This window comes from Octodon degus, unplaced genomic scaffold, assembly GCF_000260255.1.
Source record: "Octodon degus isolate 3935 unplaced genomic scaffold, OctDeg1.0 scaffold00094, whole genome shotgun sequence".
Taxonomy (NCBI): Eukaryota; Metazoa; Chordata; class Mammalia; order Rodentia; family Octodontidae; genus Octodon; species Octodon degus.
The window spans coordinates 9,775,438-9,789,149 of NW_004524670.1; the positions used below are offsets into that span (position 1 = coordinate 9,775,438).

General features: G+C 44.1%; 2 protein-coding genes across 6 annotated transcripts in view; one reads left to right on the forward strand and one right to left on the reverse strand.

The window, feature by feature from the left end:
* The window catches only part of Akap2 (A-kinase anchoring protein 2), a 553,389-nt gene that overhangs the window by 296,227 nt on the left and 243,450 nt on the right, over window positions 1-13,712 (forward strand). The gene's annotated exons all lie outside the window — the stretch shown is intronic.
* On the reverse strand, window positions 8,199-8,711 carry LOC105743049 (60S ribosomal protein L11-like). The gene has a single exon (XM_012516181.2). The coding sequence runs from the start codon at window positions 8,685-8,687 to the stop codon at window positions 8,199-8,201; it is 489 nt and encodes a 162-aa protein (XP_012371635.1). The 5' UTR covers window positions 8,688-8,711.

Here is a 13,712-nt window from a genome sequence, read left to right on the forward strand (position 1 = left end):
TTTTTTTTTTTTTCTAGGTAATCACATTAAAAACCAAGAAGCTAAGATTTGGTAGGGGTACAAAATTACATAAGTGCTTTAGGAAATCAGTTTGTGAGTGTCTCTGTTCTAAGAGGAATCCACGTGGACATATTTTTTTAAAAAAAATGTTTCATCAAAAAGGTCACATAGAAGCTACGTCACCCTACTTTCCTAGTAACAGTGTAAGCATTTATAGCCGCACAGCTCAGACCAGCATCCAGGATAAGCTCTCACATTTCAGTACAAGTATAAATGCTCCTGTGCGCGCGCGCACACACATTCTCATTCTCCCATTTTTTTTCTCCAGATCATTTTACAGATTAGGAAACAGATCTCAAACAACAAAGCAACAACAACAAACTTTTTTGTCTGTTTTTTATCATTTTTTAGAGTACTTCTAACTTTTATGTATGTTAGAAATATTTCTTCCCTGGACCAGTTTATGTTCGCATTCCTAGGAGGAGAATGACCTTTACTAGGATGTATTCATAATTGCCTGTTGAATTACTTCACCTTTTAGAAGTCAATTTCAAACTCAAAAATTAGGAACTTTGAGCCAGACATGAGGATGCATACCTATGATCCCAGTTTCTGAGAGTCTGAGGCTGTAAGATCACAAGTTCAAACCCAACCTGGGAAACTTACCAATTCAGTGAGATGCTTTCTCAAAATAAAAATAAAAACAAGGTGGGGATGTAGCTCAGTGGAAAGGCTCTGAACTTAATCCCCAGTACCAGGAAGAAAAAAATTAGGAATCTGAGTAAGAACAAGGCTATACTCCATGAAGATCCTAGGAACACCTGACTTTGTAATGGACGCTTGTTACAAAAACCACTGGTGGTGTGACTCCACACCCCCCTCCACCATCCCTCCTCTCTCCTTCCTCCTCCCACACTTCTGGAGAGTTATCTGCACCCACACCTCCACACTTATGTGCTCTTCTGTCTGTCCCTGACCTTACATTTGCCAAGCCATCAGTGACCATTGAGTGACTAAGTACCACCAATACATCAATCTTTATCTTATTTGACTGTTGAATTGCAGTTGAAACTGCTGTGTCCTCTCTGTTTCCTCAGGAAACACACTCTCTGCTTTGCTTCCAATCATGTTATCCTTGGGCTTCTGTCTCCTCTGCTCCCTTCTGTCTCAAAATGTTGGTTCTTAGAGATTCTTGTCTATCTTGTCTTCTCACATAGTCTCTGAGTAAGCTCGTCTGTGCTCATGCCTTCTTTTTTAAAAATAATTTATTGACAAACAGATAGCAATGAGACAGTTTCAAAACCGATTAGTAGGACAGTTTCAATAATCAATACATTGCATATTGTTGTCTTAGTGGTTATTCATTGTACAAGATGCAGACATAATATCCTACCCACAAACACTATTAGAACAAATCTTTCTATTCATTGAATTAAGAGAAAGTAGCTGTATATCTATCCTATTTTGAATATAGAGATACAAAATGGTTGTTCATTTGTATGCCCTTTTTTTGTTTAGTTTTGTCAGAGAAGGGCATTCCATTGTCATTTAAATATTTTAGGTATGTGAATTTAGCAAAATATTCCAATATAGTCCAGTAGTCCATAACAGTAGTGGGTTATCCGTAGGACTGGCAATGTCAGAAGTTGCTGACTTGAGCCTTTCACAGCTCAGCATATTAATATGGCTTTACTGTTTATACTTCATTTTTATACTTTCTGCTGGATGGTTAAGACCAAGATAAAGCAAGACCTATATAAGAAGAAATGTAACTTTTAGATCTGATAAGGTCAGTCAAATCCCTTCAGGATTTATCCTGTAACCCGGTACCACCATTTGCAGATCCTTTGTCAGTGTCAGCCATGTGGATGAGTCATGGCCATTGCTTGACCAAGTTTTTTTCTGTGAAAGCCTGAGAGAATGTTTTCTCTCCATGTGACTCTCCTTAGGCACACTCTACATCATTGATCACATTCCTCTGTGGCCCCATAATCTTCTTGATCAGTAAATTTGGGACACAACTGAGTTACATGATGTTATAGTACAGGTTCTCCTATGTCCTGAGTCTTCACTGACCTTAAAAGGCTAGGGCCAAAATGTTGGCTGTCCTTGCAGCCCTTCTTTTTCTCTAATTTTTGGTCTGCAAGCTTAAGTTGTTAACCCTCTAGAAGAGAAGATTATTATTATTCCCCAAAACAGAGGCAGTTGTATGCTCATGACTTCTGCCGCATGGTCTTTCATCCCAGTTTTCCTCTCTGCCTACCCATACAGTCCACTTTGTTTCCTAGTCATCACCATTTGGATGTTCCCCAAACACCTACAACTCAACAGATCAAAAATTGTCCTCATTGTTTTCTTTCATGGCTCCTTCTCTGCGCATCTTAATCTCACTGAAATTTGTCACAGTCTAGAACTAAGGCATCATTTTTTATTCTTTTCCCTATCTCATTTCCTAGATCAAATTAGTTACATTACCCCACACATATTTCTGGAGGTCTGCCCTTTCCTCTTCCCAGTCATGTCGCTCATCCAGGCCATCGTTATCTGAAAATTGTGGCCCTAGCCTCTTACCTGGCCTCTGGAATCAACTTGCAAAACTTGCATCTGATGGTATCACTGTCCCACATACAACCTTGTACCTGATCCCCTGGGCTGGAAGGCAGACTCTGAGCTCCCTAATGTGACTTAGGAGCCAGTCATACTGTGACCTCTGCTGACTTCTTGGTCTTATCTTCCACGTCTGTGTCCTTCCATCACTGGCCATCTGGGAGCTACCTGCAATTTCTGAAAAGACCAAACTATTTGTACATCCTGTTCTTTGGTCATATTGTCTCTTCTTCCAGGAACACTCTATAGCTTCTCTATAATTGCTAACTGGTCTTTCAGACCTCTGGTAAGACCTACTTAAGATGCTGCTTTCTCTGCACCTCAGGGGCTTAATGGTCTAAGCTAGATCTGATGTTCTCCATGGGAATTTTTAGCCTAAAATATTAGAAGCTGTTTTCTCCTCTAGCTTCAGCTCCTTGGGGATGATATGTTCACTTTTGTAATAAGTTCCATAGCGCTGCCTGGGCCAGAGGGCTTCCCCATGTGTCTGCAGAAAGAGGAGGAGGAGAAGGAGGTGTGGCAGCATACCCCCAGGTGCTCTGAATATGGATGTCGGTAAGAGTTCTCTCTGAGGAGGTATTTCCAGCTTACATCAGGCCTTCATCTCCATCTTGCTGGTTGATATGTGATCATGTCACGAACTAAAGAAACGTGATTATCTTCCTGACATTTTCCTAGAAGTACAGACAAGTGCTGCCACAAAACCTCCATTTACTCCTCTGAAGTGATTGATAAACACTCACTTGGTTACAGATGAGTAAATAGGTGTCCAGTAAGTGTCATGCATGCCAGCGCTGAGTCCAGGGTTACAGAAGGGAAATCAAAATCTTTTCCCCTTCTCTGAAGTGTCAAATACCCGATGGGAGTAGGCATACAGCAGATGTTGAGAGATGTCATACCTGTTCTCAATGTAGAAGTTCAGAGGAAGAAAGAATCATAATGGATCTTAGGATTTGGGCTTTTATTCTAGTGGAGTTTGACCAAGGTTAATCTTTCCAAGATTTTTCTATTCGTTTATTAAGTGTTTATGCAGGAAACCTGGCTAGTTGGTGATACAGAGATGAAAATGACACAGTACCACAAGTGAGCTGTGGATCCAGCTCAGCGGTAGAACACTTGCCTAGTATGAATGAGGCTGGGTTTGAGTCCTGGCATTGGAAAAAAAAAGTAAGTCATGAAAAAGTGGGAAAGGCTGAGGGGTTAGCTCAGTAGAAGAATATTTGCCTAGCTTGTTCTTGGCCTTGGGTTTGAGGCCCAGCACCACACAACAAACAATGCTGAGTCAGCTCCCTCAAGAGACCTATAAACCACAACAGAAATAATAGGAGACGATGCTTCATAGTCCCTTGAGGTTCAATTTCCAGAGGTCATCTGAGGTTCCTGGAGTTATATTTCTACTACATCCCTTTAATTAATGTTAGAAAATTCTCTTCCAGGAAATTCTTTTACCTTTAAGAGAATTAATTTTGACTTCAGACAGTACATTCTGGTCCCTATGCAGAATATTTTATTAAAAGAGTAATACTCAAGTCTGTTAATGCAGTGATGGAGCCATTCAAGTATATACTTATATACTTACATACATATATACATACACACACACTAAGTCAAGTTCAGTATGTATGTCTCAATAAATTTGAAGGAAATTTCAGGTTAGTAGGAGGTGAACTTTTAAGGCTGTGTTGGGATATGAACAGAGTAACTGTCACTGAGAGAGCAGATGCACATGATTATCATCAGATGGGACCAGACTGGAAAGTGAGGCCCTTTCTGGAAAATTCCCTCAGGGAAACTTTGGTTCCTTTCAACCTCAAGCAGGACCCCAGGGCTAGATCTGGACTTGAGTTACCAGATGACATGTTATTAAGAAACTGGCTACATGGGCGTCAGAATGGTGTTGTGTCAGCGGGTCGTCATGGATGCTGTGTGCAGACCAAGCTCATGTGGCTCTTCCCAGCTTGGTCACCTATAAATATCTGAGGGGCCCAGATCCAGCAGGAGGTTACCAGTACCTCTGGTGTGTTGGCCTTTCCTGGGATGGGAACGTAGAGGCAGGGATGACAGTGGACAGTGTGGCTGGCACTGTCACAGTGTCACTTCCTCCCTTAGAAGTGAACCAGCCATGGTTGGTCTTTTTGTATGGGTTCTGCTGTCTGCTCAAAGGTGGAATGCAATCTCAGACCTGTCACAGAAGTAGCTGTGGAGAAAAGACCAGATTGAAACTAGATCATGGAGAGCTCTGATCATTAAATGAAGGTATTCAGGATTTATCCAAGAGGCTGGGAGGGGAATATTAAAATTTTTTGAATTGTAATAAGTCCAGTGGTGAAGATAGGATTCTGATCCAGAGTTGTAGATATAGCAAGGGAAAGGTAGAGAATTTCAGAGTGAATTGGGAACCAATTGCATGTGTGGCCAGTTCTGGTTGAATTTAGCACTATTAAAGAAGAAAATCTTTGAATAGAAGATCAACCAGTATATCAGAGAGCAAATAAAGTATTTCACTAAAAAAATCCCAAGTATCAGACAGTGGCAGTAGAGGTCTGGAGGTCAACCTCTAACTTAGGAGCCAGTTCTAGGCCTGATCTGTTGTGTCTTTTCTTTTTAATCTCAGCAATACCTTGGGCCTGAATGGAGATCTAGAAGTTCTCCCTGACTTTCTAAAAAGCTGAGCAGTCTTATAAACCCAGGGTCAGGCATGGCCTTTGAGCAGCATACTGACCTGCCTTTGAATTTCAGCTCCACAGAGGTCCTTGGGCAAGCGACATAACCATCCCAAAGCAGGAATCAATGATAAGTATCTCTTTGGTTGTTGAGATGTTTAATTTAGTTAATGCATGTAACAGAGTGTAGCCAATGATGAGCACAGAGTGAGCTCCCCACCCTATCAGTGCCCTTTGTACTCTGAGTCCTGTTCCTCCCAGGCCAGAAGCAGAACCCTCCTGGGAAGCATGTGATGACAACAGCATTATCCTTTCATTTTGACATTAGTTCAGCAGCCCTTCATTTTAACAGCTCTAGCTCCCCAAAAGGCTGCACATTAAGCCATCGTGTAACGCAGTGAGTATCAAGATGCCCCTGGAGGCTGCTGCATCCCTGTATCAGCTGAGCCACACCTTGACTGTCTTCTTATGCAGGTACTGTTCCTGTCCTGGGCGGTTCTTGCACAGGTGGTACACGGTTATGAACTCACTTAGCTCTTCAGCCACTCCTCAGTTAGCACTCAGACGAGAGGGCCCCACAGCCAGATTGCAGGTATGTGCTGAGCCCTGCGTCCTGGCTGGACCCTAGGCATCCAAAAATGCATAGGATGTACTCCTTCTCAGAGGAATTCTGTATCCATTGAGGAACACAGAGACTCTTGTAATCTGGTCCAGAGAGAAGAGAAAGGGGGAGGGCAAGCATGCGTACTCACAGTGGAGTCCTCGCCCAATTCTATAGATGCTCGCTTTACTCTTTGCAAGTTCCTGTGTATTTGCTGCAGTCTCTTTGGTGACAGAGGTCCCCATCTTTGTACTCGTAGCCTCATCGACTTCACAAACCTCTCCTTGTGCTTGGTCTCACCAGCCATTTATCATTGCTGGCCCAGGTCACTGAGTTTCCAGACAGATTGATGGAAGAGTTGTTCCCTATACAGGGGGACGGGGACACAGATGCAGTAGAGATGCTGTCTGTGGCAGCCACGGGTTGGGTGAGGGGCTGGGCAGGAGCCCACCCTGCAGGCCTGGCTGCTTCTTTCCAGAAATGGAAGGAGCTGTGGGCCTCGGAGTCCACGTCGGGACTGTGATCATCTTCCGTGCGTCAGGAGATATCTCAGTGCTGGGCCACAGGGTCATTCATTGGGTGGCCTGTCACTGACCTTTGGAGAAAACTGTTGTAGCCCACTGACATGGACTCTATGAGAGCCATGACCCAATGAAGACAGTTCTCCAACTCCCACCCTCTGGGGGCTCTCACCAGTTTCTTTCTCAGTTCTACAGAACGTAGCAAGCTGGGTTCCTGGGCACACTGCTTGCTGGAGACTTCGGCCCACAGCTCTGGGGTCGGGTGTACTCGTCTTTTGAGCACAACTTCACGAAGTGCTCAGGTCTATGGATGTTTTCATGTTGATCTAATCAATGTTCTCTTCCCAAGTAACCGTGCTACCAAATCTGCAGATGAATCTGCCACTAGGTGGCCCACCAAGTGCCCCGAAGTGCAGAGAAGCCTCTGCCAAGAGAAACCTTCTATCTGATTTTCTGGATTATTATAAACATGTACACACGCACAGGAATACAGTGGTAACTTCCCATTCTTGAAGCCAATAATCAGTTGCTAAGTTTTTCTTGAAACATTCATCTGACGGGATTTATTCACATTCTCGGGGAAATCGGTTCAGCATAAGAGTGTGGGCAGTCTTAAATCTTCTGGGCCAAACCCACAGATTTGAATTTAATCCACTAAATAGTATGTAGGGCCGGGGAGATAGTTTAGTAGAATAAGCGCTTGCCAGGCAAGCACAAGGGCCTGAGTTCAATCCCTGGTTCTGCAAAAAAAACAAAAAACAAACAAAAAACCAGTGTGCTTAGTAAGCACTGCCTACAGAATTTAAGAGATGAATCTTTTAATATTTTTTAAGAACTGGAAAAGAAAGAACAAACATTTAAATAGTAAATAATACATTCTCCATAGCAAGAGGTGTTTTAAGATATTTGAAACATAAACTCATTTAATCTTCAAAAAAAAATATATATATATATATACACACAGCCATTTGACAGTTGGGGAAAGGACGCTAGCAGGAGTGAGTTTATACCATGTTTCTCTCAGGAAGGGTCAAAACTGAGATCAGCACTGGGGGTGTAGCCTAGTGGCAGAGCACTTGCCTAGCATACGCGAAGCCTAGATAGTTATGACTTCCAGCACTGAAGAAAAACAAAAGCTCAGATAGTTGTACCCTAATCTGGTTCACCTGTAGGATACTCTGTTGCCTCGTGTTGGCCTAAAACAATCAACAGACTTTACAGAAATCAGATTGCAGCATGGAAAGTATTTAGACTCCGTTCTTCTTTTCTTCTTCTTCTTCTTCCTCTCAATTTTTATTTCCACAATTTAGCAATAAAATAATCCTTATGCTCTGTGGAAGAATCTAAAAGCATTTTTCTTTTTAATATTGGTATCGTTTGGGTTTCGTAGGAATATAAGAATTCTCGTACATGCCCAGGAATTCATTCATTCATCACACAAAAACTTCCACTGTGGACCCAGGTCATGGCCTCTGCGGGAAACTTCTCATCCTGTGGCTCCCGTCCTGTTGCCAGATGCAGTCTAGTCTGCTCTGGGCTCTTGTACAGTCAAGCGTCTCGGTGAAGCAGGTGATTCTTCCTTAGTGTCTGAATCCAGAAATGACAGATGTGCCAGAGCACCTTCTAGGCTGGGACCCCTGCTGAGGAAGGAAGTGAGCAGCGCTAATTTTGCACAAACTAAACCAGCAGGAAGAGAAGCAGCACACTTTACAAGTATTATTTTGAACAGTATGTGCCTCAGGTTCAATCTCCCTAACATGAAAGTCCAAAATCCCTTTATTATTTTTTTTTTTCACTGAAAACATTTTATTGGCCTTCATATTTCTGCTGGAAACAGCACCTGGCCTCCTCTTTGCTGACTTTGTTTTTGGCTCCAGGGCAGCCTGTCCTGCGCTTCTTGTCTGCGATGCTGAAACCTGGCCTACCCAGCACCACATAAAAGTCCAGGCCATAGATATCAATGCTTGGGGTGTATTTGATGCCCAGATCAATGTGTTCCTGGATTCCAAAACCAAAGTTTCCAGTATCGGAGAAGTCATTTTTCCTTAATTCATACTCTTGCACCTTTAGGCCTTTCTCTAGGATTTCTTCTGCCTTCGCCCCTCGCACTGTGCAGTGAACAGCGATCTTCTCATTTCTCCTCATGCCAAAGGACCTGACGGTGTATCTAGCCCTAGAAGACACAAGAGTCTGGCCCGTGAGATGCTCCAGTATCTTGGCTGCCTGTGTCAATCTGTCTCCACTCTCCCCGACGCAAATGTTGAGGCAGAGTTTGCAAACTGGAAGTTCTCGCATGAGGTTCTTCTTCTCACCCTGATCCTGCACCGTGGTGGAGGATCGAAAGAGCCAAAATCCCTTTAAACACAGATATGGCATTGCATGAGAAGAATTCCACACCATGAAACAGGTTTATGCACAAAATGATTTAAATTACTGTCTGAAATCACCTTCATGCTAATGTGTATAAGGTATAGCTGAACCATAAATGAATTTTGTACTGAAATATCAGTTTCATCCCCAGGTTGTCTCATTGCACATATAGGAATTTTCTAAAATTAGGGGAAAAAAATCCCCAGTACATCTAGTCTCAAGTATTTCAGCAAAGGAATCTTCAACCTATAGCCCGGTACCCATTATGTACATTGGCCTATCACACCATCCAGTTGACAGAGGGCTTAAATTAAAAAGCACAGATCTTTGAATAAGTGTTTTCTCCTCTCTGAGTAAGTTTTAAATGGCATCGGCTTTTGGGGGGGCCTGATGCAAACTATTTGCTTGTAAAAAGTTTCTCTAATTTGGCTTCAGGAATCCTCTTCCCCTTGAACTTGGATGCCTATGTATCGATCATCTTGTGCCTGGAAGTTTCTATTGGCAGGCTCCTGGTATGAGAGAACTACTCTCTTTACAGAGCATTTTGGGTTTTCTAGAAACCCCAGAATCCTGCATCATTCTCAGTATTACATTCTCAGTATAACAGTGAGCATTGTTAAAAAAAAAAAAAAAATCAGTCTACAGGAATAAAGTATACCAGAGAATATTTTATTTATTTATTTATTTATTTATTTATTTATTTATTTATTGTACCGAGGATTGAACTCAGGACCTTTAGCTTGCCAAGCAAGCTCTTATTCTACTGAGTTATCCGCCTGGCCCACCAGAGGACATTTTAAACTTTAGTTTTAGTTTCAAAACTTTTTGCTTCAACAGTCCATGACCAAAGTGAATGCTCAAAGTTTCCTCACATGCTGACTGAAGGGTTTCTTGCCTTGGCTCAAGAGCTTTTGGGGCACATCTTCAGTAGGGTAGTATCTAGGCATTTTTTGAAGCTTAACCACCCAAGTACCTCCCCAGCGACTGGTTTTGTGGTCATAGCAAGAACTTTCTCCTTTTTCTTCTCAACCTTGGGTTTAGCAGCTGTGTACTCTCTCTTGCACAAAGCCTTTCTGGAATTCATAGCAGATCGGGAACTTCAAGCTAGCATCGCTCCCGGCACCATCTTGATCATCCTCACCTGGCATCACAGAGGCAAGAGAGTGGTCTTCCTGAAGCAGTTGGCCAGCAGCTTGCTACTTGTGACTGGGCCTCTTAGCCTTAATCATGTTCCTCTATGAAGAACACACTGGAAATTTGTCATTGCCACCTCTACAAAAATTGATATCAGCAAAGTGAAAATACCCAAACACCTCATAGATGCTTACTGCAAGAAGAAGAAACTGAGCTGGCCAGATAGCTTAGTGGATTAAAGTGCCTGCTTAGGCAGACGTAGGGGCTGGGGGCTCGATCCCTGGCCTGCCATGCCGGTCCTGCCCCCGGGGTGCTCTGAGATGGCGACTGAGACTGGGTGTGGTGATGCACGCCTGTAATCCCAGTGCTTGGGAGGCTGAAAACAGGAGGATTGCTACGAGTGAGAGCCTGTGGACCCTGTAGATCATGTTCTAAATGCAAAAAGAGGAAGAAGAAAAAAGGAGGAGGAGGAGGAGGAGGAGGAAGAGGAGAAGGAAGAGGAGAAGGAGAAGGAGAAGGAGAAGAAGAAGTAGCGGCAACTGTGGAAACCCAGATACCAAGAGGGTGAGATCTTCAACACTGAGAAAGAGAGAGACCATATTTTGGAGCAGTTCAAGGTGGATCAGAAAGCAGTGGACTCAGATTTTAGCAAACATCAAGGCTGTTCCTTGGCTCTGGGGCTACCTGCAATCCATTTTTGCTCGGAAAAATAGAATTTGTCCTCATAAATTAGTGTTCTAAATTTCTTACTAAGAACCTAATTAAATAACTGATACATTTAAAAAAAAAAAGTGAAAGCTGTCGTGGTCTCCTCAGCTCCTAGTATGTAGTATGCGTAGGCTCATCCAAGTCCATTCTAAGTCCGGACACACACGTCCAGACCACAAGGGGGCACACATGAGCCAGAACCAGAGCCTGAATAGCTAAGCTTCTGCCTCAAAACCCGCTGAGCCACTGCAAAGGGCCTTAAGATAGTCTCGTTGGCATTTTAAAGCCAGAATGTCTCTACTTTTTCTGTAAGACAGAAATATGACAAGATAATGCCAGAAAGCTCTGAGGATTATGCAAAGGGGAAGGGGAGACAACAGCGCCAGGCAAGATGTACCTGCACCCCCATAAGACAAGGTGCAGGAAAGGAAGTCCCCAGATTTGCCCAGACCCAATCATAATCCTGTAGTCTGCTCCTGTCCCGTTGATGGAGCTGCAGCTGCCTAGACTGCTCCTCGCGGGGAAACTCACGGACTCTATAGTTTTACTCCTTGGAGGATTTTAAATTAGTGCCTCAAGGTTCCAATTCATGTCCTGGCCTTCACTTTACTGCATGTCACCAAAGGGCACAGAAATGTTTTTTTAACCACCCTTGCCTTTCCTATGAAGAGGAAAGCTGTGAGCCCGAGACAGCTGGGGCACCACGGGACGCAGCTGGGGGCGAGGGGTGGCGATGGGAAAGGCAATGGCTGAGAGCTCTAGCCTCACAAATTCTGGTTGCTTGGCAACCGCATCTGCTTGTGACCACAGGTTCTCAGGCTAATGTTGCACAATCTTTTTTCATCCTAACCTATTGTCCTACACTAGTACAAAATGGTTGATTTAGGAAACCCTTGCTAAGGAAGGGAAGGAAACCTCTTCTAACATAAACATAAACATAAACATCAGTGAGTGGAACCATCTTGGTTCCTATCATAGTCCGTGCTGCACAGGACTTCACTGTCTGGGGTCTGAACAACTCCTGATTGACCTGTGCTTTCTGTTCTTTTGCTACACATCCAGACCCATTCTCGGTACAGCTATGGACACCCTCTTTCCAAAAGGTAGCTGATGCTATCCCTCTGTGATTAATAGCCAAACAAGAAACTTACTTTCCTGTTATCCTGAGGTCAGACACCTTAGTGTGACATTCACAAGCCATCACATCTGGGAGCCGAGGCTCACTCACTTGCTTGAACCCTCTTTGGACATTTTTGCTCCAGAGCCCTCTTTGTCCCTGCTGTCACAACTGCCTGCAGTGCTTTCAAACACCTGTCTTTCGATGTTCTAACTCATCCTTCCAGATCCTTCGGTCATGTTCCAGGCTCCTGAAGTCCTCCCACGCCTTCCCTAAGCATAGTTAGTGTGAATGCTTCTATTCCCACAGAGTCTTGGACTTCTAATTTGAACTCTGTCACCGCTGTGTTATAATTACATGTCATACTTCCTCACTGGATGAGTTTCCCACAAGTAGTAACTGAACAGCTACCACTATACCTAGCTCAGCACTTCCTTGGTAAATATTAATGAATGGCATTTCAGTGACCTTCAATGACCTTCTCTTTGAAGGTCACAGAAGCCCATGCATCCTGAGCTTTTTGAAGTGCTGTGGCTTCTTCCTTGACCACTTGGGCCAGGGACCTCCTCTGTTTTCACTACAGGCTCTTTCCCCTGCCAGGTGCCTGGTCTCTGGGTCTAGGATACTTTGACCTAGAGCCAGGACTCCGGCCCTCAGCTCCCGAGAGGAAGGGGCAGGGCTGGGTGGCTAGGCCTTTAGAACATGACAGAGAACAATAGCAGGAAGTGGCCAAGTGGGAAACAATCAGCTGGGCTCAGCCCAGAAGAGCAGCTTCCTGATTGGCTTGATCTCTTCTGAGAAGGAACTCTTAGAATAACTTTGGGATTATCCCAGTGGGGTGACAAATTTCTCCACTAAGAAGGAGCTGTCATTTGGTAATGCCAAGCATGGAAAATACAGTCAGAAAAACCCCAGAGCTATGACGAAGTTTCCTTCAGGAAGATCAGTTTGGGTTTACCAAGCCTCTGCCATAGCTCCTCTCACTGAACTCCTGAGTCTTTGTCTCAGGCACAAGCAAGTGGTCATGTGGACCTTCCAGGTGGAATAACAGCCTGCCCTCTGGGGCTCCAAGTAACTGTGGTGGCCCATTGGGTACGCATGAAAGCCCGTGGCATGGGTGAGCACCAGAGGAGGCACTGTCCCTTAGGACACCCCACTGCAGTACAGGTGGAGCTCTGGCTACAGATGCTGTTCTAGGCTCCACGGGGCACAGAAGTACCCGGGTTGTCCTTTTTACTTTCTCTGAGCAGTGGTTTCTAAACGACGTTCTGTTCCACGGAATGACCAAGTCGAGGCAAGCAGGAGTGTGGGCAGAACTCCTAGACAGCTCACTCCTCAACCAGAGCAGCTCTACTTGGCCAAGATGTTGGAAAAGAAAGTTCTACCTCCTCAAAAGGAAATGACGAAAATCTTTGAACCAAGGAGCCATTTCATTTGCTCTTAGGAAGGAGGAGGGAGAGGTGGTCGTTAACATCCCAGTAGTCTCTTCAAAGCCAGCTGTGCCACGTACATAAGGATAAGTTACTCAGCCTCTTTCAACCTCAGGTTCTTCACCTGACAGGTGTGTGGCTTGTTATTTTGCAGAGTGCAGAGGATTGAATAATATTTATACCCAACGTATTGTCTGGCTCATGGTAATACTCAGAGGTTGACTATTTTCACCACTGCTCTTGCTAGACATTAAATGATTCATTAAGATACCAACTAAAGTGTCTTGAAAGCACCACTCGTCTACTCAGAGTAACCTCCTGTACCAACAGCAGCAAAAATGCGTTGGTCAACGTTTTGGGAATTTCTGGGAACTACGGAGGATGCCATCGAGATGTACATTACGCATGCACACAGAGGCGAATGGCAAATTCTGGCTCCTTGGGAAAGCTATCACAGAGGGCTGGATTTGGGCACCAGGAATTCGCAGGAGAGGCAGGCACCACATGAACTATTCTTATAATCTGGCGTGGGAGCCCAGATGCTTCCTGCGAGAACAGGGA